Source organism: Pelobates fuscus, chromosome 7, assembly GCF_036172605.1.
Source record: "Pelobates fuscus isolate aPelFus1 chromosome 7, aPelFus1.pri, whole genome shotgun sequence".
NCBI lineage: Eukaryota > Metazoa > Chordata > Amphibia > Anura > Pelobatidae > Pelobates > Pelobates fuscus.
The window spans coordinates 201,434,409-201,458,629 of record NC_086323.1 but is presented as its reverse complement, the minus strand read 5'-3'; the positions used below and the strand labels follow the sequence as shown (position 1 = coordinate 201,458,629).

At 43.6% G+C, this 24,221-nt stretch overlaps 2 protein-coding genes across 3 annotated transcripts in view; one reads left to right on the top strand and one right to left on the bottom strand.

The window, feature by feature from the left end:
* Positions 1–24,221, bottom strand: part of LOC134569295 (uncharacterized) — a 732,490-nt gene that overhangs the window by 92,485 nt on the left and 615,784 nt on the right. The window contains exon 8 of the mRNA XM_063428214.1: positions 10,779–12,858. Coding sequence (XP_063284284.1) covers positions 10,779–12,858 — 2,080 coding nt within the window. The remainder of the gene's footprint in view (positions 1–10,778; positions 12,859–24,221) is intronic.
* Positions 1–24,221, top strand: part of LOC134568458 (oocyte zinc finger protein XlCOF7.1-like) — a 724,127-nt gene that overhangs the window by 295,524 nt on the left and 404,382 nt on the right. The window lies entirely within an intron of this gene.

The following is a 24,221-nucleotide window of genomic DNA, read 5'->3' as shown; positions in this document are numbered from 1 at the left end:
AACGCCTGGGTGGTCGCTGTTCGTATAGTCGTATACATGGCGGAGACCACCTTGTTTAGCCAAAAGAGGTCAGCGGTGTTCATGGAACTGAAATCAGACACGCGACGGTATGAACAGCGCTGAACTAAACCTTTGCCGGAACTTCAACAGGAGTTGAACGGCATTCGACAATTGCAGCGCCAGGTTAACATTGGCTATTTTCACAAACGGCTCCCGTTCGTGCATTTGAACTGCATTGGAACTATGTGAAATAGACCGGCCGCACAGCCTAATTCTCTGGAACTGTTTTGGGTATGAAAATGTGCATGAGGTCGGTCAGTCAAATATGACTTCCAGGAATTTCCTGAACCCCTGCTCTGATCTGGGTGATCTTTGGATATTAGTGGTGAATATATATCTGCAAAAAGCTTTTATATGTCTAAGAATTCAGTTAATTAGGAGGCGTACACATAAGGATAAGGTTATTTGATTCTTTAAAATATGTGTAAAAAGGGCTGTGGCTTAATAACCATTCTATCCAATGTATGATTAAAGCAATACATTATAAAAATGGTTAACTTTTTGTTTTGGTTTTTACTGTACGCATTGGGCCTGATGTGTACCATGGTCGTTGCTGCCGCCGAAGAGTAATGAGAGTTTGAGCGCAGGACTTGTTTCTGTGTATTTATAAAAATGGTTATACTTGAAGGGAAAATATAATTTACACAAAGGATTTAATATATATGTTTAAATTAATTCTTTCAGAAAGAGGCCCTTCTTAATACACATGGGAGTCTGGCCTGCATGGCCGGTTAAAGGTTATTATAACAGTGGGCCTCCATCAATCTATCTGAACAAGAATCATATATTTTGACCATTGACATCCAATGGACAAATGACCTATAATTAATACTAGATTACTAGGTAGGGACTTTCAGTTCCTGTATATGAAAAATTATAGTATTTGCAACTAATTCAAGAATGATAATCGCATTAGATCAGATATTTTAAAGCTCATTAAATATTTTTCAGAAGGCTGAAATTTGACTCCAAATTATGAGTGGCTGATTGGAATATTTGTGCTCTCTCCTTAATCCCTATGTATTTTTAAACAAATGGAGAATTTGTAGTTACCTCCAATGGCCATGAGAGGATAAGCCCACCTGCCAACGTCAAGGCAGACACCCCCCCCCCCCCCAGGTGGGTCTTAACTAACCATCCAACTTGCTTCCTTGAGCCTCTGGCAAAGATATCTCTAATGAGACAGAAAGGGGCATTTTTTATTTACACCCCTATATCTTTATTAACCCTTAATAGGGAACACATGGGATGGGCGGCTGCATTGTAACAGAGCTGTGTGATACAAAAAATGGATACAAATGCCACTTTCTGTCTCAAATTACCTAATTTACATTCTTCAGTCAGAGCTCTGGTCTCCTATTCCAGTTTCAATTCATATTCTTGTTGGTATGAATAATTAGTAAGTATGTGTGTGCGGTTTACATTTATAAAAATAAGATATAACATCAAAAGGTATTCACAGTGAGGGACATGAAATGAAGACATAGTAGGACATCCACATTCTACCCTACCTCAAATAGCAAAGGCATAATTGGTTGTATACATTATAACATGACGTTCGATACTGACTGTGATACAGGTTACATGGGTGTATGCTGGAAGCTTAATTCACTGGTGGACTTTGTGTATCTTCTGACACTGTTGCCTGTACAGTACAATAGTGTGGTTTATAATTTAAATTGTCACACATTACATTCCATTAATCGACAAGTCCTAGGTAATTCTCAATTGTGGTGTGATAATGTCACTGCACTGCTTATCAGACAATCTTAGTAGTGATGTAGGTCGGGATGAGTACCATTTATGGTTTGTTACTCAACTGTGCTCGTGTGATGCTGTAACCTGTTATGGAGAATGGGTGGAGTCATTGAAGAAAATGCAAGGTTCATTTACCCAACACTGGATGTAAAAATGGAAGGGGGAAACGTCTTGTAACGTAGGCGCAAGTTGCGAATGGTGATGAAGGGGGTGAACAAAAGATTAACAAGATAAAGTAGAAGGGTAGGTTTAGTTATGCTGGCTGTTGGTATTGGTTGGAGTCAGGGACTGCTACAGTAATACAGAGATCAGCTTAACTTTACAAATCTGAGTACGGCAATTAAACCAGTTGATAGTCACAATTATTTAGAGTATTGATCGTAAAATGATTCCCAAGCACCCCATTGGTCTTGAAACTTAGCCATGTTACCCCTCTTGGCCCATTCTTTTTTGTGGTGGTATGTGGTTTTAACTCTACTGAGTACATCTGAAATGGAAGTGCATTTGTCGCTTTTCCAGTGGAAAGCAATGCTTATTTTTGCTGCCAAAAGAGTATTAATGACAGCTTCCCCAGACGGGATAAAACCTAAGTTTAAAATCAGGTGTAGGAGGAATCCAGCTGGTGTGAGCAGGATTTTTAGGCCTATCATTGTGCGCATTACCGACTGCACGTTTAACCAGAGAGTCTGTATGCTCATACAATCCCAAAATATGTGTCTGATAGTGCCTTTTTCTTTCTTGCATCTCCAGCAAGTAGAGTCTGTTGTGGGATATATTTTACAGAGTCTGCTCGGAACCATATACCATCTCATCAATATTTTGAAGTAGGCTTCCCAGTGTGTGACAATTTGAGGACCGTTTAGTATGGTTAATGGCCATTTCCCAATCGGATGTGGGGAACATCACTTCTAAGTCCTCTTCCCTCTTGAGCATGTATGGCAGTTTGCTAGAGTCTGTGCTGACTATTTGTTCTGAGTAGCAGAGTGATAGGAATTTGAATGATGGTGGTGTTTTATTGGCTGTATAATATTTGTGGCCCAGTTTGCTAAGTGATGTTGGGTCTATTCTATTGAAGAAATAAAAGATAGGTTAGCGCTAATAATACAATGGGTAGGCAGCGGCCTCACAGAGGGTAAACCTCTAACCCTCTAAAATAAGAATGTGCAAAAAAAAGGAAAGAAAGGCTGCGCCAAGATTTAAAACAAAATAAATAAATACAATTAGTCCCAATATATATCAGAGGATAGAATGTCTGTTCCACAGGTTCCATTGGTAGGGTATTTTCTCTGTCTGTGATACTTCAGATCATCTCGTTATATGGAAAACACAAAAGAGAGGACCAATAGTGCAGAGTGTATAAAATAAGTAATTGTAGAATAATAAGATATATTACACTCACATTTACATGAGCTATGACCAGCTCAGGGGTAACGGGTATTCAGCAGAATGATCCCTGCTTGTAGGATATTCTGAATGCTTGTCCTCTGGAGATGGTGTACAATTCTCAGGAGGAAGGAAAAATAGGAACAACAAATAGTGCTCTCTGATAGTATGATGAAATATATTCTTTCGTGGCATTTTATATATCCTGAGGTGGGGATTATACTGCCCACGCTTTATTCAAAGTGCAGTGAGTCCTGCACTCCTTTTGTGAGTATCTCATTTTTTATTTATGATATTTCATCATACTATCAGAGAGCACTATTTGTTGTTCCTGTTTCTAGACAGCCACTAGAGGTGGAGTTAACCCTGCAATGTAATTATTGCAGTTTATGAAAAACTGCAATAATTACACTTGCAGGGTTAAGGGTAGTGGGAGTTGGCACCCAGACCACTCCAATAAGGAAGTGGTCTGGGTGCCTAGAACGTCCCTTTAACCCCTTAAGGACACATGACATGTGTGACATGTCACGATTCCCTTTTATTCCAGAAGTTTGGTCCTTAAGGGGTTAAAGAAGCTTACAGACAATTAGATGATACTGCTGTATATGAAAAATTATCCAAAGACCCTACGCCCTGTATACAACAAAATGTTAATATCTTTTTACAAAAGAGAATAGAAAAAAATATTTTAAATAAAAAATAATTTGACTATTTATTTATTAAGAATCCCAGAATTCCGGTAATTTATTTTTTGCCAAAAATACATAAAGATGCCCAACACCCTCCTGGTAGACCTATAGTGTCCGGAATCAATTCCCCTTCATGTAATTTATCCCAATACATTGACACTCTACTTCAACCTACAGTAAAACTTATGAAGTCTTACTTGAAGGACTCAATGTCAATTTTTTTAATGGATTTTATTGGGAACAAGATTTTATTGACGGGCTCCTTTGAAGTCAATGAGCCAGGAGGGTGGTCGGTGTTCGGTAGTTTCAATCTACCGAACCAAGGTTGCATAAAATAAATGAATGAAGTCAAATAAACGAATGCTCAGAGAAAACCACAAAGTCCCGGCTGGTTTTCTCACACTTTTGGTGGCTTTTTCTTCCAGATATAGGCATTTATAGTGGATTGGAATCGTTTGAGGAGAGAGTTAGAAAGTGCTATGGGTAGTGTTCAAAATAGGTACAGTATATTAGGCAAGATCATCATTTGGATAGAGTTAATCCTACCCAACCACGATGTCTCCAACTTATCCTAAGTGTCCATTTGTTTGGATATGGTGGAAAGAACTGCTTCCTGATTCTCTTTAATAGTGTATGTTCTGGAGTGTGTTAGTTTGATAACCAAATAGAAATAGATGTCTTGCGACAGTCGAATGGGTATTTAGGCTTAGTTTGATGGGAAGGATTTTGGTTTTGCTAATATTCTTATAGTATAATATTTTACCATACGAGGTTAATGTTTTAAGGAGACGGGGAATGGAGGTCTCTGGTTTTGACAAAAAGAGCATGATATCGTCTGCAAAGAGGGCAATTTTATTTTCCCCTGCTGGGGATTGTAGTCCCGGGAGTAGGGGGTCATGTTTTATTGTTCTTACTAATGGTTCTAGGCACAGGATGAAGATTAAGGGAGAAAGTGGACATCCATGTCGTGTACCATTAGTTATATGAAAACTTCTTGATGTAAAACCTGTGTTGAACACCTTAGCTGAGGGGGATGTGTATAATGCCATTATGCCTGAAATTAAGGTTTGAGGGAATCCAAAGGCTGCTAAGGTGGCTTCCATGTATGCCCAGTTCAGGCGGTCAAATGCCTTTTCCGCATCTAACGCCATGAGAACCCTGCTCTGCCTGTGACGGTTTGATCAATCCATTAGATCCATATAATTTCTGGTATTGTCCCCTACTTGTCTACCGTGGACAAATCCTGCCTGTTCACTCGATATTAAATTAGGTAAGATGGGTTTGACTCTGGAGGCGAATAGTTTTGCGTATAGCTTCACATCTGCGATTAGTAGTGATATTGGTCTTAAATTACTGCAGATTGTTGGTGGTTTGTTCGGTTTGGGCAGTGTAATAATGTATGCTTCTAGTATTTCAGGTGGGAATTTGCCGGATTTCTGTATAGCATTAAATAGTTTCGTTATGTGTGGAGTCAGTTGAGTTAGCAATTTATTGTAGTAGTAGTTTGAGAGCCCATCGGGACCTGGAGCCTTGTGTTTGGGAAGGGATCTGATGGCCTTTGTGACCTCCTCCTCAGTAAAGGGGGCATCTAGAAGTTTGTTTTGTTGTGGTCTTGGGAAGCGTGACCTTTTGCAAGTAGGTTAGCACCTCTGCGTTATTGGCGGTATGCGTGTCCTTGTTTTTATTTAGATTGTAAAGGTCTTCGTAGTAGAAGGACAATTCATCTACTATTTTAGTGGGATTATAGATTTTTGCGTTCGATTTAGACATAATACATGGAATTTTGGTTTGGAAATATTCGGATTTTAATTTGTTGGCTAACAATTTCCCTGCTTAATTTCCCCTGCTGTAATAGGTTTGTTGAAGTTTTTGCAAGTTCATAGTATACTCTTGGGTGTACAGTTGTTGGAGGTCAGCCTGCGTGTTAGCTATTTGTTTAGATGTAGATTTGGAGTGGAATTTCTTTTTAATGGTCGAACCTATTTTAATGAGTTCCCCTCTGATCACTGCTTTGTGGGCTAACCATTGGGTTTCTATAGTAGTGTCCTTTGTTGAGTTATAAGAGAAGTAGGTAGATATAGCTGATGCTACTTTTTGTAGATTTGGGCAGTCAAGAATGGTTTCATTCAATCTCCATTTGCCTCGGCCCTTGGCTGGGTATGGTACTGCTATTGTGATCACTATTGATGCATGTTCTATTAGGTGGTTTTTGAGGTGTGGAAGTGTAGATTTGTCCACTATGCAGAGATCTATTCGTGTGTATTTCATGTGTACCTGTGAGAAGTAGGTGTAATCCTGCACTGTAGGGAATAGGTTTCTCCATGTATCGTAAATATCATGTGAGTGAAGAAGGTGTGAGAAAAGTTTGCTTGCATGGACTGAGGATTTGCTGGTTGGTTTACCCTGTGTGCGTTGTATATCGAGCAATGGGTCTTGGGTGCAGTTGCAGTCCCCGCAGATTATCACATGACCTTGTTTCATGGATGAGATTTTTTTTCAATCGCTTTATTAAGGAAAGAAAATTGGGCTTCATTGGGTGCGTATAGGGATGCGACGGTTACTAGGATTCCATTCAATTCGCCCACTAAAATTAGTAGTCTGCTTGGTCAGTGTATTGCTTATGAAGTGTAAATGCCCAGTCTGAGTGAAATAGTATTGCTACACCTTTAGATTTATTAGTAGCATAGGCATGGTATGCTATGGGGTATCAACCACAGTTGGGGTGGGTTTTTATTGTTAAAGTGGGTTTCTTGCAGGCAGACTATTGCTGCATCTGCGGCATGCATATCCTTTAACACTTGTCGCCTCTTGTATGGACTGTTAAGGCCTTTAACATTAAGAGATAGTATTTTCATCAGATTAGACATCATGGGGGATGGTGAGTGCCTTGCGGTGTAAAGTTCGTGTATCTGAGTGGTGGTGTTTTTCATCTTCTCGGGGGAGATGATTTGTACAGAACTGTATTGTAGTCTCATGAATGCGATCCCATTTGGAGTTTAGCTCAGTGTAAAGTTTCTCTCTATACGTGACAATTGTCAGCCATTGCGGCTCCAAACCATATACACATTTACCTGTGGGGATAGAAAAAGAAAGGGAAGAATAACAGGAACAAAGGTATTTACATAAATCTCCCTTGAAAAATCAAACCCTTATTGAATGCATGTGGTTATCTTTAGTGGCCTTGTCTTGGACATCGCCGCTTACCAGGTGCACCTTACGTCAAAGTGGCATGAAATGGACACCGTGGGGATTGTTTCTGCGGAGCAGTGTAGCTATTGCTATAGCTAGTGCTTTCAGCAGGTTTGGTAACTTAGGACACTGTACCGGATTGAGGTGTCGTGGAGACGGTAACGGTACTTAATGTTGGGCGTATTCACCTAACAGGGGTGGGTCACTGTAGTGCGTATGACTAGATATATCATGTACGTGCAAGTCTATGGGGACCCTTATATGGGAGTTGACCTGTTTGATTAACACGTAATATAAGCATAGTGGTAAAGACTACGTGTCATTCAAGATGATTTTCTGGGTACACCAGGTAGTAGCCAGATTAGCAGTAAAATTGTGTTGAGGCCTATATATGGCTGAAACAGTTGCTACTATGTTAGTGGGATGTGATTCGAACAAAGGCAATGCATTAATGAATATTCTTCTTTGCAATTACATACAGTTATAAAATGACATTTTTACTATGTGTCAGCCATTATTATAACAATGAATATAAGCAAATATTAATTGTGAAGTTGGTGACTAGCGACTACATATAAAGACATGGCATTACATTAACTTGGAGAATATACCCAAAGTGACCGTCCTGGTTAGACCGAGATTCGTTGCACCAGAGTTTATGATCTTTTGGCTGGGGCTCCTGCCATCCGCCACTCCACCTGGGCTCTTCTTGGGGAAGCCCCGACCGCTCTTTGCTGGGGGGCATTAGAATTGTTCCACAGGCCCCATTCTGTGAGTAACTTCATACCCTCGATTGGGTCATTCACCACCTGGGCTTTTCCCTGCCTCCAGATCAGCAGTTTGGTGGGGGTAGTCCCATCTGTAGGACACATTATTGTTCCGTAGTGTTTTAGTAATGGTGATAAATTCTTTGCGTCTCACCATTGTGGCTGCTGATAAGTCCGCAAACAAAGCGATGTGTTGATGGGGGTCTGGAAGCATGGGAGATTTTCTAGCTGCTGCCAGGAGTGTGTCTTTATGGCCAAAGTAATGGAATTTGACGATGACATCTTTGGGGACCTCGCTTGACAAGCACCTTGGATGCGGGAGTCTGTGCATACGGTCGAAGTCCCATACGGAGTCAGGTAGGCCGGGAACCAGGATGTACGCTGGAAGAGCATCGTGGGACACATCATCAGGTATGCCTTGGAAATGGACATTTTGTCTCCTTGACTGCTAGTTTTAGTTTTAATGTGTCGTTTTCCTCTGATGGCCTCTGTACCTTGTCTACCACTTTATTATGGGCTGTGCATATTCTTCCATTCTATTTTCCAAGTGGCTGGTTCTGTCTCCAGGGTTGGAGAATTCTCTTCTCAAGTCTCCGTCAATACGGTGGAAGTCTGCTGTGATCGTGGATCGTAGCTCTTAGAGCATTTTATGAAGGCTACGCTCCGTGACTGGAGAGTTGGAGTACTTGGAGGAGATTGACTCGTAGTCGGATTGACCGTCCGACATAGCCACTGTATCGTCATCATCTTGCGAGTCTTTGCATCAGTCTTTTTTCTTTAATTTTGCTGTTTCTGAGAGTATCAGTTGCTTAGAAGGTGACATGGTGCCTTTAGCCACTTCTTGTAGAGTGTGGGGATTGAGATTAAGCAGTAAATTTTGCTTTCAATAGTTTATCAAGTTGATTTTTTTTGTCGGAGCTCCTAAGCCAATGCGACCGCTCTCACCGGAAGTTAGCCACGCCCCCCATTTTTTTTTTAAAGCTGGGGCCCAGAAATAGTGATCCTACAAGTTGCCAGCAAGAGGCATGTGTCTTGGTTGGAATCATGCATGTTGCGGTTGCCTCCGGGCTAGCTGGAGGTTGGACCGCTTGGATACCCTGGTTCCCGATGTTGGAGAGTGAGAGCGCTGCTCCGAGTTGCATTCAGTGATAAATCCTGAAAGTGTAGAATAACCCCACTAGCTACGGTACAGCTAGGATAACACCCTTCCCTACAAAACGACTCGAGGCTGCAATTTGAGGGTAACACAAACTGATTTAATGGCACTTATGCATGGCAATTTATATGATCTTTCAGGCCAGAGGACAGCCCCCTCTGGACCTGATGGGACACGGGACAATGCAATGTCCCAACCAATAGAAACACATAGCATCGTTTTAAAACTGCTCCTCCCAGCTTGGAGATAATGGGTTCCAATGGTTATACTTAGCCAATTATCTCCAACTTTCACACTTTAATACATAAATAGTACGTTCCACCAGTCTCTGGATAGCTCTGATCTGAGTGCATCCACTATACTAATTGTGCTCCGATCTCACGAACGGTTCAGGAGAGTTATAACATTATAGTTCATTCGGTGAATTTGTATCCGAATGAAGTGGGGTATCGACTTTCTGTAGCGGGGCTCGTGCAGTTTCCCTGCCACTTATGGTTACAGGGATTTTCCCCCTCAGACCTGCTGAACCCTCGATGATAAAAAGATGGCCCCCGCCTCGTGTTCAGTATACGAACGGCGACCACCGGGGAACAGATAAGTAGCTCGCGGTTAACCACAGGAACCACATTTTAATTGGGGCCACACACCAGAGTGTGGGTGGTAGTTGTTCGGTAGTCCTTTGGTGATTTTTTCGGTTAATTGTATCCATATGAGGGCCACCCTGCGGCCAGTCAATTAGGCTGCGGTTAACCACAAACCACAGCCTCTGGGTGGTAGCGTGTTCATTAGTCCATTCGGTACCTTGCAAGGTGACTAAGGTTAAGTGGCGGCCAAGGGCTGGGTGGTCGGTGGTTCGTGAGCACGAATGAGGGTCTAGGTTCATTCATCTGTTATTCATGTGAAACGTATCCAGGCATCAATACAAAAAAGCAATAGTAGCAATAAAAGAGGGTATAAAACAGGGACAGGATGGTTCTTTTGTAGGAGAGAGGGGCTTCTGTAACAATGCAAATTTAAGTCATGCTAAACAACCATATTCATTGAAGTGTATTACCAGTGGAACAGGCTAGTTAGTATACTCTGTAACTTCCAGAACATGCAACCAAGTGGAGCAGAGTTTGCGGTGCAGGTTAGGCATCTACGAACAATAGCATGGGGGTGCCACAATACCAATGCATCATATGTACATTGACTGCTACTATCAAAGTTACTATTTGTTGTGTGAACCTGAGGGGGAAAAAAAAAATCACAATTCAATATATATTTTATTTCTATATTAATCCAAATAATATTCTAAAATCACCTCACCTGTGTGAGTTATCTGATGACGGACGAGATCTGAATTTTTGTCAAAACATTTTCCACATTCAGAACACGAGAATGGTTTCTTTCCTGTGTGAGTTCTCTGATGTGTACTAAGAGTTGAGTGACAGCCAAAACATTTTCCACATTCAGAACATGAGAACGGTTTCTCTCCTGTGTGAGTTCTCTGATGACTGACAAGATTTGAAAGCTGCCCAAAACATTTTCCACATTCAGAACAGGAAAAGGGTTTCTCTCCTGTGTGAGTTTTCTGATGCCTGACAAGCTCTGCTTTTGTGACAAAACATTTGTCACATTCAGAACATGTAAACGGTTTCTCTCCAGTGTGTGTTCTCTGATGCCTGACAAGCTCTGCTTTTGTGACAAAACATTTGTCACATTCAGAACACGAGAACGGTTTCTCTCCTGTGTGAGTTCTCTGATGACTGACAAGATTTGAAAGCTGCCCAAAACATTTTCCACATTCAGAACAGGAAAAGGGTTTCTCTCCTGTGTGAGTTTTCTGATGCCTGACAAGCTCTGCTTTTGTGACAAAACATTTGTCACATTCAGAACATGTAAACGGTTTCTCTCCAGTGTGTGTTCTCTGATGCCTGACAAGCTCTGCTTTTGTGACAAAACATTTTCCACATTCAGAACACGAGAACGGTTTCTCTCCTGTGTGAGTTCTCTGATGACGGACAAGATCTGCACTTGTGACAAAACATTTTCCACATTCAGAACATGAGAACAGTTTCTCTCCTGTGTGAGTTCTCTGATGACTGACAAGATTTGAAAGCTGCCCAAAACATTTTCCACATTCAGAACAGGAAAAGGGTTTCTCTCCTGTGTGAGTTTTCTGATGCCTGACAAGCTCTGATTTTGTGACAAAACATTTGTCACATTCAGAACATGTAAACGGTTTCTCTCCAGTGTGTGTTCTCTGATGCCTGACAAGCTCTGCTTTTGTGACAAAACATTTGTCACATTCAGAACACGAGAACGGTTTCTCTCCTGTGTGAGTTCTCTGATGACTGACAAGATTTGAAAGCTGCCCAAAACATTTTCCACATTCAGAACAGGAAAAGGGTTTCTCTCCTGTGTGAGTTTTCTGATGCCTGACAAGCTCTGCTTTTGTGACAAAACATTTGTCACATTCAGAACATGTAAACGGTTTCTCTCCAGTGTGTGTTCTCTGATGCCTGACAAGCTCTGCTTTTGTGACAAAACATTTTCCACATTCAGAACACGAGAACGGTTTCTCTCCTGTGTGAGTTCTCTGATGACGGACAAGATCTGCACTTGTGACAAAACATTTTCCACATTCAGAACATGAGAACAGTTTCTCTCCTGTGTGAGTTCTCTGATGACTGACAAGATTTGAAAGCTGCCCAAAACATTTTCCACATTCAGAACAGGAAAAGGGTTTCTCTCCTGTGTGAGTTTTCTGATGCCTGACAAGCTCTGATTTTGTGACAAAACATTTGTCACATTCAGAACATGTAAACGGTTTCTCTCCAGTGTGTGTTCTCTGATGCCTGACAAGCTCTGCTTTTGTGACAAAACATTTGTCACATTCAGAACACGAGAACGGTTTCTCTCCTGTGTGAGTTCTCTGATGACTGACAAGATTTGAAAGCTGCCCAAAACATTTTCCACATTCAGAACAGGAAAAGGGTTTCTCTCCTGTGTGAGTTTTCTGATGCCTGACAAGCTCTGCTTTTGTGACAAAACATTTTTCACATTCAGAACATGTAAACGGTTTCTCTCCAGTGTGTGTTCTCTGATGCCTGACAAGCTCTGCTTTTGTGACAAAACATTTTCCACATTCAGAACACGAGAACGGTTTCTCTCCTGTGTGAGTTCTCTGATGACGGACAAGATCTGCACTTGTGACAAAACATTTTCCACATTCAGAACATGAGAACGGTTTCTCTCCTGTGTGAGTTCTCTGATGACTGACAAGATTTGAAAGCTGCCCAAAACATTTTCCACATTCAGAACAGGAAAAGGTTTTCTCTCCTGTGTGAGTTTTCTGATGCCTGACAAGCTCTGCTTTTGTGACAAAACATTTGTCACATTCAGAACATGTAAACGGTTTCTCTCCAGTGTGTGTTCTCTGATGCCTGACAAGCTCTGCTTTTGTGACAAAACATTTGTCACATTCAGAACACGAGAACGGTTTCTCTCCTGTGTGAGTTCTCTGATGACAGACAAGCTCTGCTTTTGTGACAAAACATTTGTCACATTCAGAACATGTAAACGGTTTCTCTCCTGTGTGAGTTCTCTGATGACGGACAAGCTCTGCTTTTGTGACAAAACATTTGTCACATTCAGAACATGTGAACGGTTTCTCTCCTGTGTGTGTTCTCTGATGACTGACAAGATCTGTATTTGTGACAAAACATTTTCCACATTCAGAACAGGAGAAGGGTTTCTCTCCTGTGTGAGTTCTCTGATGTCTAAGAAGATTTGTAAGCTGCCCAAAACATTTTCCACATTCAGAACAGGAGAAGGGTTTCTCTCCTGTGTGAGTTCTCTGATGACTGACAAGCTCTGTATTTTTGACAAAGCATTTTCCACATTCAGAACACGAGAAAGGTTTGGGGTGTATGTTTACCATCTCCTTTATGAACATACAGGAATCTGACAAAATGCTTGATTTTTTTAGAGTTAGACTTGGTTCTGTTATTAATAGATTTCTTCATAGCCTTGCTTCATGTACTTTTGTTCTGGTCACCTCTCCTGACAAATACACCTGAAAGAAATATACTGCGAGTTAAAGGAAATTGCTATACTTAGAAAAACAGACAATATTTGCATAATATATAAGAGGTATGACCATCAGGTGTCATAGTAATTGTGAAGATATCAAGTATTTTGTGTGCATTAGCCCATTCCCTAGCTAAATTGTGTATACTCCTTTTTACTTTAATTTGCTTTGCAAAATTAGATTTAGTCCATAAAGCCTCACGTATCTGCATTTATGCTAAAGGAACAAATTACACATACTGTGTATATCACATACATTCTAATCACATATATTCTAAACACATGCAGCAAATAATTTCACTGTTATCCCCCTACCTCTGCCACTGGAAGGCTGTGCCAAGTATCTACTACTCGCCTCTAGCACTTAAACTAGAAGGTTGTGCTATTGAAATTGTAGTAGATACCTGGTTTGACCTGCCCGTGGAAATGTACTGGGATGTAAAGAAAATCTGTCTATAAAATTTATTGTTTACCATACTGACAACAATATTTCTATTAAAGATAAGAAATAAGACTATGAAACATTATAGTGATTGAGCGTGTGTATGGGGGGCAGTGTATGTAGTGTGTGTATGGGGGGCAGTGTTTATATGGGGGGAAGGAGGGTAGGGAGGCTTTAAATAATTTTTGTATTTAATAAAATAAATATACTTTATGTCCCTGATCTTTCCCCGTCCTTCTTGACTAGTGTCTCTGACTGCCTCTCTGTTGTTTCTAACTGGATGGCTGCCCACTTCCTTAACCCCTTAAGGACCAAACTTCTGGAATAAAAGGGAATCATGACATGTCACACATGTCATGTATCCTTAAGGGGTTAAACTAAACTTGACCAAAACTGAAATTCTGGTCTTTCCTCCCTCAAGTGTTGTTACTCCTGTGTCTGTCTCCCTCCAAGTCAATGGTGCTACCATCAGCTCCACCAGGCAGGCTCGCTGCCTAGGTGTTCTCTTTGACTCCCACCTCTCCTTCAAGCCTCATGTTCACTCTGTCGCCAAATCTTGTAATTTCCATCTCAAAAACATTGCGCGCATCCGCCCCTACTTAACGCCAGATGCGACTAAGGTGTTGGTCCACTCCACTGTACTTTCTCGCCTTGACTACTGTAATCCGCTTCTCAGTGGTCTTACATGCTCCCAACTTGCGCCGTTACAGTCCATAATGAATGCGGCGGCGAGGCTCATCTTCCTGTCCGCCCGCACCTCCCATGCCTCATCCTTCTGTCAGTCCCTACATTGGCTTCCTATAAAATATAGAGGTCAATTTAAAATTCTGGTTCTTGCTTTTAAATGTCTACACAATGCTGCTCCCACCTATCTATCCTCCCTCATACACAAGTATGTCCCATCTAGGCCCTTACGATCTGCTGAAGACTATCTTCTGTACGTACTCCCACCTCTGATGCTCGCCTTCAAGACTTCTCGAGGGCTGCACCGTTCCTGTGGAACTCGCTTCCCTTCTCCGTTAAATGCTCACCTAGTCTCCACTCCTTCAAAAACTCATTAAAAACCCACTTCTTCATAAAAGCGTATCAATTAAACTCTTAATAGCTCCCAACTGATTCCTCTTCTGCAACTTTCACTAGTCTAATACTATGCTTACCTTTTGTGTAATTTTACCCCACTCCCTCTAGCATGTAAGCTCATTGAGCAGGGCCCTCAACCCCTCTGTTCCTGTGTGTCCAACCTGTCTGGTTACAACTACATGTCTGTTCGCCCACCCATTGTAAAGCGCTGCGGAATTTGACGGCGCTCTATCAGTAATATAATAATAATAATAATAATAATAATAATAATAATGTCCCCTTCTCTTCTTACATTCACTGGGAAGATGGGGGACATTTCTGGATCCCTGATGGTCCGGTGGGAAATGGTCCCTGGTGGTTCTAGTGGTAGGAGTTCACTCTTAAGAGATTTGGAGCGTTGCCGTGGTAACCGCGGCTCTGTTCCATGCTCGTGCGAGTAGGACCCGGAGGAGCTGCAGGCTGAGCTCCAGGGTCCTCTCTCCTCCCTCTCTCTCCCCTGTTAGCTGTCATCACAGTGCCTGCTGACCGGGGAGGGAGATCTCTGATCTCCCTCCCCGGTCCGCAGGCACATTGCAGGGCTGGCACTTGGATAATGTCAGCCTTGCATTAGCCGGCAGGGGAGAAACTCTGGATCTGCCACTGCCTGCAGGTGGAATAAAATAATAATATATTTAATGGTAATTTGCCAAGTTTAGCATATCAAGCCACTACCCATAGATATTGACTTAACTGAATCTAGTCATAGTTCATCTTTAATAAGGAAAGCTAATCATCTGCAATGTAAACATTTGGCTAAATTATTCTTGTTGGGTTACTGGATTGAAGGAATGGTTAAACTGACTACTTGTGTAAGATATATAGTCTCTTTTAGTTGCAATATTAAGGTAATTTTCCTGTGAGAATTGTAGCCAGCAGTGAGTGATTCGAACTGATAGCAAAAGTATTTATGAATTGAAGCTGTGCTGCTCTGTGACGTTCTGTGTTGAGGAAATTTCGGCTGAAATCTGAGAATTCTATGTGGATATAACTGTTAACAAATAATTCCTCTAGAATTTAATTATTATTTAACTTATGTTGCTGGATATGTTGTTATTAAGCTATCCTTAATCGAGTCAAAACTGTTGCCATATTGAATATTTATTGTTATACCTAAATAATCTGATATTGTTGCGCATGTTACATATTATTTGTCACAATAAATGATATCTTTATAATCAGTTGTGATCAATGTGTGAAATACAAACACTCTAATAAACGTATTCCAGGGTCTATAAGAGTTAAAATAGTGGGTATAACGGCACCCCAGGCATAAAAGTGTAAGAATATAAGGTAGGTAAGTTTTCTTGTTCATATGTATTTTATGCTTAGATAAGGTTTATAATCATTAGTGCTGACTGTAAGGATTTGAAACAGTTAAACTCTTTTTGCTTTATATGCTTTAAAATAATGTTTGAAATACCGTATGTGACGAGACCAATCTCGCCACATTGCATTGGAGGAGCCTGGTTGCCCGCCTGCTGCCTTTGGACTATGGACCAGACTTTAAAAGACTTATTTTCACTGCGGAAAGGCTTATTCGTGCCTTTTCTGACGGGGTGTTCGGTAGATTTTATCTACAAACTACCGATTGCACGACCCCCTGGGAGCTGGAGTGTGCCGCCAATTGACCACCCTGAAGTTGCGGTTAACCGCAGCTTAATTGACGAAGGCAGGGTGGTCTTTGTTCGTCGACTGAACACGTGGCGGCGGCCATTTTACAAGTCCCGTACGGCCAGCGGTGTTCGGCACCTAAACTATGGAACTATAAACGGACACTTATTTGCACGAACACCGCTGAGCCGTCCGTCTCCTGGTTCCTGTTCATGGGTATGTAGCCGAACAGCCGTTCATTCAGTATTTTGTTTCATGTGAATTTGTGGTAACCCAGATAGCTATGCCATGGAGTCTATTCGTGTGATTAAAGACTTTGGCTCTAGGGCGATTAAACTGTATTCGTGGGGTCTGAGTGCCATTCACCTAATAATGTGCACTCAGACCTGAGCTATCTGGGGATATGTTACATGTGTGTGTTTAATGTATAAAAAGTAACTTTATATATTTTAAAGCATAATACTGTATTTGGGTCCCCACGTGTGTAATGGAGTTTTGCCTTTGTCCTGGGAGATAATTGAATTACTTCTTCAATTATCTCCAGGGCAGAAGGGAGGAAACCAGGATGCATTGTGGGGATGTTTTGCTTCTGTGAGTCTGTAATGTGATACATGTCTGTCTGTGTTACAGTCTTCCATTTGGTCCCCTAGGGGAGTGTCCACCAGGTGGGAGACCTGCATAAATACAGGGGCAGGTAGCCCTCAATAAACAGACCACTGTTTGACCCTCAACACGGAGCCTTGTCTCGTTCTTGGGGGGAATTCACTGTATGCTGTTGGAGATTGATTGATTGCTAGGAGTGTAAGCTGATGTATGCTTTTCCTGTTCGTCTGCTAGCAGCTATTCGTGAGGTTCCAGTTGGAGTGCTACCTTATTCCCTTGTATGCAGTTCGGGAGTTTGGTGCATTCACTTATATCCAATTCGTGAGTTTTGGTGATTCTACAGTAGCTGTGCCTGTCTGTGAAAAGGGCATTATCGCCTAAACGGATTTTTAACCCCTTGTCTGCTGAAACGGTCCGTTAGACCGTAATTATGCTGACCGTAGCAGATTTATACAATAACATGTTTTTTGAGGTCTTCCTTCTAGAGGATGTGCGACATTGCTCGACCTCAGGATGTTCCTGCCCAGTCTTTATTAAAATGCTTATCTTTTTAAAGGGAAACTCCAGTGCCAGGAAAACTATCCGTTTTCCTGGCACTGGAGGGTCCCTCTCCCTCCCACCCCCCAATCCCGGTTACTGAAAGGGTGAAAACCCCTTCAGTGACTTACCTGAGGCAGCGGCGATGTCCATACGAATAGGTTTGCACTCCTAGCAGTCAAACTGGAACAGCATGCAATAAATCCTCCCCCAATAATGAGACGACACTTCACTTTGAGGGTTAAACAGGAACTCTGGACTGGCACATCCAGCCTGGCTTTTATTTCCATCTCACACATATAAGACCGCCCACAGGGGAGGTGTAAAATATCCAATAGCATCACGGATGCAACCCACACATCCCCTCCCCTTAGTGTGACACATAATCCCATTATTCATACAGTTTAAAATGTACTTTTTACACAATATTTATAACTTCAAAACCAAACATCACATAAAAATACATATCCACAATCAATCCATTCAGGGGAACAACATATTAAAAAATGGCATGAATCAGACCAGGGGTTCCAAAGTTAGTAAAGTAGCTTTTAAAACCCCTTGCCAGCATGGCTTTCCGGCTCAGACCGGTTTTACAGAGCCCTATCTCCTGGAGACAATGGAGAAGATAATCCAATTATATCCAGGGATAGAGGCAGACTCCATTGAGCACATGGTTGCAAAAGGACATAAAATTACACAATGTTACCATTACTACATAAAACATATACATGCAACATATCCCCAGATAGCTTAGGTCTGAGCGCATATTATTGAATGGCGCTCAGACCACACACATCCAGTTCAATTGCCATGGAGCTAAAGTCTTTCCCATAGTCTTTCATTATACGAATGTGCTCCATGGCATAGGTATCTGGGGTATCACCGCTCAAACAGGACAAGCATACATGGGGCCATAGTCAGAAGGTAGGAAGCAGGCAGCCAGGCCCCTCCAATGTCCAGTGGTGAGGCGGGTTCCGTCACACATATATTCACACATCGTGTGTCAAGTTCTATATCTGAAATTCATGTGACCATATATATGTACTCTTTAGGAGATGCTGACACTACTATTTTAGCAACCATCCGTAACTTCTGTATCTTTCATGATCAATATTTATCGGTAGTTATTGTTAAATCATATGTTACAAGCCGATTGTATTGTTTTAGTTTCACTGTCTATTGTTGTAACGGACCGTTTCGCTCACAAGAGGATAAAAAACGTTTAGCCGATAATCCCCTTTCAGATAGACAAGCAGCTACTGCAATCACCAATCTCCCGAACTGCAAACTGCACGAATTCCCCAACTCCCGAACAAGAGACCCACAAACACTGGAAGCAGCCGAACAGGAAAAGCCATACGAACAGCTTACACTCCCGGCAATCGGCATACAGTCAAATTCCTCCCAAGAATGAGACGACAGTTCACTTTGAGGGTTAAAACAGGGACTCTCATTTATTCACATAACTTCCTTATAAAGGATTCTCCCATGCAAGGGAGGAATTTACAATAATTACACAATACACCAATCACACATAAGTTACCTCCCACACATCTCCTCCCCTCAGCATGACACATAATCCCCTTAATCATGTACATTATTTCCCCACTTTCTGGATGTACCCCAAATACCTGGAGTACACTCCTACCTAGGGGATCCCCTGATAGCCCTGATCTGGGTGAGTAACATACTCAAAGATCACCCGGATCGGACCAGGGGTTTGGGAGTTATGGGTGTTGAAAGTTATGACCGACCGCACAGGCAACAGTAGCCGACAATAGTTCCATAAGGTTTGGCCTTGCGGTCGGTCTCTGGTTATTAGTATAACCGGCTGAAAATACCAAAGGGAATAGCTGTGGCTTGCCTTCGTTGGAATCCCCTTGTTCGTATGAGTAGTTCTACCGAACGTCGGCCTGTTCGGTAGTTCCAGCACAAATCTATGGAAGTCTGGAGGTCTCAGCGGTGTTTGCTTAGTCGAGTGTCCGATTTTAGTCCCAGACACTCGACGGCAAAACACAGCTGTTCGGGAGTTTAAGATGGCCGTCGCCACGTGTTCGTTTGATGCACACTCCAGCTCCTAGGTGGTCGTGCATTCGGTAGTTTGTTCGGTAGATCAAATCTACCGAACACCCCGGCAGAAAGGCACGAATAAGCCTTTCTGCAGGGAAAATAGCAGGTTTAACCTGCAGGGCCATAGTCCAAAGGGAGCAGGCGAGCAACCAGGCTTCTCCAGTGCCCGGTGGTGAGGTTGGTTCTGCCACAATTGTCATCTGGAATAACTCATGATAACACATTGCGTGCTGCATTGGATGATTTATCCCTATGTCTTCTGTCTTTTTGTATTTAAGTATATGACTAATAAAAAAAAATCATACATTGATGTAACAGATCCTTACAAACCTCTGGTGGCTGTGAAGCAAACAAGGGAATTACAACTTAATCATCTATTCGTTTCATTCCTCTGTTCGTATGATTTCGTACGAAGTCCGTATGTGAAATATAGGTGGCCGCCATTTCGGGACTTTACACGTGTTCGCGGCCATCTTGTGTACGAACAGCGGTGTTTGCCTGTAACCGCATGGAACTAAAAACGGATACGCAAACAGGCGAACACCGCTGAGTCCTCCAGACCTCCATAAGTTCGCACGGAAACTACCGAACGTCCCACCATTCGGTAGTTATACTCAATCATCTATGGGGATTTCAGCGAACCCCGCGATTCGAATGGATGGCAAGATTTTCGTACCTTTTTACCGTGCGAACAGAGACCGACCGCAAGGCCAAAACTCATGGAACTATTTTCGGCTAGTTGGTCTGTGCGGTCGGTCAAAACTTTGAAACTCTGTAACTCCCGAACCATTCATCCAAACGGGCTGATTTTTGGACAGAGTGTTCCCCTAACCAAGACTTCTCAAGCGGTGCCGGACTTAAAGGTGTACCCCCTGTTTTTGGGGTACATCCAGAACTGGGGTAAAATATTGTATGTTATAATTGTGTTATGTGGTTATCTGAGGGGAGGAGACGTGGGGGTGTTACCCTGTGCATAATTGGTTGTTTTTATCCTCCCCCTGGGAGTGTCCTGTGTGTACCCTTTTCTAATAAAAAGCAGGCTGGGTGTTCCAGTCCTCAGTTCATCTTGACCCTTCATAACGTAGCCTCGTCTCGTTCTTGGAAGGGGATTATTTGGGGATGTTATTCTGCTCCTGTTACAGCTGAACCTGATTTTCGCTCTGGATATCGTGGATGGGATTACATCAGCCTACTTCTCCACAGCAGCTTGCAGGGAAAAAGGATGTCTTCAACGGCAGAAACCCTCTCTCTATCGGGGTAGCCGTTACATTGGTGGCAGCGGTGGGATGGTCCTTTTATCCAAGGAGCAAGTGCTGAATGGAGTCTCAGTATGCCAAGCTGAAAAGACCCACACTAAAGGATTTATTGGAGAATCGTGGTAGGAGTGCCAGCAACAGACCACGGAGGGAGCTGATAGCTGACCTGCTGGAGCTGGACGAGATGGATAGGTCCATGGAGGTAACTGAACCCATGGCACCCATCAGTGAGGACGATGTGATTACGGCAATCGTACAGCGGAGATTAGCATTGTATTCAGTCACGTCTACAGAGCTAATAACCCAACTGTTCCGGGAAGCAAGGGAAGAGATCCAAACCAAGAGGGAACAAGAAATGGAACTGGTAAGAGCCAGACAGCTCACTACACAGACAGTTCCTACCCCCCGCTACCCACTACTACAGTAAAGAAAATTCCCTTCACTGCATTTAAAACCTTTGTGGAAAATGAAGAGGAAATTGATGGGTATTTGGCTGACTTTGAAAGACAGTGCTCGCTACATCAAATACCGCCAGAGCAATGGGTCACTATCCTGGCGGGAAAACTATCAGGAAAAGCTAATGAGGCTTTTCGAGCGCTCACTACAGAGGAGATCACGCAGTACCAAAAGGTAAAAGAGGCACTGCTCACCAGGTATGCGGTAACCCCAGAAGCATACCGTCGCCGCTTCCGGGAGTCCAAAAAGAAAGCTGTGGACTCCCACATGGAATGGGCCAATCGACTACAAAGAGTGGCATCACATTGGGTCCAAGGGTGTAAGGCCAACACCGGAGAGGAGGTATTGCAATTGTTCTTAATGGAACATTTCTTCCAAAATTTGGCTGCGGACATACAAGACTGGGTACGAGACCGGCGCCCCGCTAATTTAAATGAGGCGGCTCGGCTGGCCGATGAATACGCCGAGACAAGGAGAGTAAGCCAGGGTACTACACGACCAGCTCATAAGATAGAGCCACGTATCCCAGCCGCTGTCTCACGCCCAGAGTTTCGAGCTCCAGTCCCACCAGGACCACCCCGTCCTCAGGGACCTACCAACTACCCCCGAGATTTGTCGAAAGTGACGTGCCATCACTGCGGCAACCTCGGACATATTGCCCGATATTGTCCCCTAAGATCTAATAGCAACAATTGGAGACGCACCACTCCCAACACAGAGGCCCCTGCATCACGACCCTCTGCGGCTCACTGTCTGGAAGCTGAAATGGGCCCTGAGGAATGCCTGGGGATTTTGTATGAAGCAGATCCCATACAAGCTGCTTCTCCAGATAACCGACAACATCATCGACAGGAAGTTCGGGTGAATGGACAAATAGCACAAGGCCTAAGAGACACCGGGGCTACCATCACTTTGATCCAAAAACACCTAGTAAAGCCAGAGAATGTGTCTACCCGCACTGTTGCTGTTCGGGTCGCAGGGGGCGCTGTTTTTCGCTTGCCCACTGCCCGAGTACACTTAGACTGGGGAGTCGGATCGGGAAAAACCACAGTTGGCATTATGGACAACTTGCCTGCCGAGGTCGTATTGGGAAATGACATTGGCCCCTTGACTTCAGCATTTTTGCCCACACCTGCTGCCGCTTGTCCCGTAACCACCCGCTCACAGACCCGTGTCGCAGATGACCCTAATACAGGCCGGGAGACCCAGGTAAGCCAAGCACCCACATGTAACCCCACTACGACAAGCAGGCCCATAGCTTGGGACACCCCAGAGGAGTTTGGGAGGGAAACTAGAGAGGACCCCACCCTCCAAAAGTATCGGGAATTAGCAGACAGTAGGGAGGGCAAACAGGAACGTTTTCTATGGGATGGGGACAGGTTATACAGACTGACAGAAGGCAAAAAGAAAGGCTGTCCCCCTTCGCAGAAGCGCCAACTAGTGGTACCCAGAAAGTACCGGTTGGAACTTCTTCGAATCGGCCACGACATTCCGTTGGCAGGGCATCTAGGGGGTAACCGTACCACCTTCAGGATCACCCAGACCTTCTTTTGGCCGGGGATCTCAAAGGATGTACGACGTTACTGCAGTACTTGTGACGTATGCCAACGGGTAGGGAAGAGAGGAGATCACTCTAAAGCTCGACTGTTACCTATGCCTGTGATCGAGGAACCATTTAGCCGGGTGGCAGTCGACCTAGTGGGACCCCTACCTAACCCCAGTCCCTCTGGTAAGAAATACATCCTTACCGTAGTGGACTATGCTACTCGCTACCCGGAAGCCGTCGCTCTGACGAATATCCAGGCTGACACTGTCGCCAGTGCTCTAGTCGGGATATTCACCCGAGTGGGATTCCCTCAGGAAATCTTGTCCGATAGAGGGACCCAGTTTACCGCAGACCTAACCCAGCAGCTATGGAAGGTTTGTAGTATTAAGCCCCTACTTAGTTCCCCGTACCACCCTCAGACTAACGGTCTCTGTGAACGTTTTAACGGTACCCTAAAGCAATTGCTACGGACCTTTACAGCGGAATACAAAGACTGGGAACGATTCTTGCCGCACCTCCTGTTCGCTTATCGGGAGGTGCCACAGGAATCCACAGGGTTCTCTCCCTTTGAACTGCTCTATGGCCGGAGAGTACGAGGTCCTCTCGACCTCATCCGAGAGCACTGGGAGGGAGAGACAGAACATGAGGGTGTCCCCATCGTACCATATGTGTTAGAAATGCGGGACCGTATGGAACAGTTAGCCCGGATGGCACGGGACCATCTCCATGCGGCCCAGGGGCGTCAGAAACGTTGGTACGATCAGGGCGCCCGCCAGCGAACGTTCCAAGTAGGCCAGAAGGTGCTGGTGCTTAGACCTGTCAAAGGGAATAAGCTCCAGACCTCCTGGCAGGGCCCTTACAAATTGGTAGCTCAGGTCTGTGACACCACCTATGTAATTGCCAGCAGCAAAGATGAAAGGATCCAGAAGTCCTTTCACGTAAACTTATTAAAAGAATATCAAGAAAGACCCGAGGATATAGCCGCCATATGTATACCAGCCACTGAAGACCCTGACAGCTTACCCATACCCGACCTATTAGCTAACTCGGAACCTAAGACCCTGCTCAATACCGTACAACTAGGGGAGCGGTTAACTCCCGCTGAAAAGGGACAGATCCGACAACTGCTGACTGAAAAGGGGTTGACGTTTTACCAAGAGCCCGGATACACCCCCTTAGCAACTCACTATGTAGAGACCCCAGGACAAACCCCTCTCCGACAAACTCCCTATAGGATCCCTGAGGCAGTAAAAGAGGAGATGAGGAAGGAAATCCAAGAGATGCTAAGACTAGGAGTGATAGAGCCATCTGACAGCCCGTGGGCCTCACCTGTGGTCCTAGTTCCCAAAAAGGATGGAACTACCCGGTTCTGTGTCGATTATCGACGCCTCAATGACAAAACCATGACAGACGCATATCCCATGCCCCGAGTAGACGAGCTATTAGATCGTATTGCCAGGGGACGTTATCTGACCACCATCGATTTGTGTAAAGGGTATTGG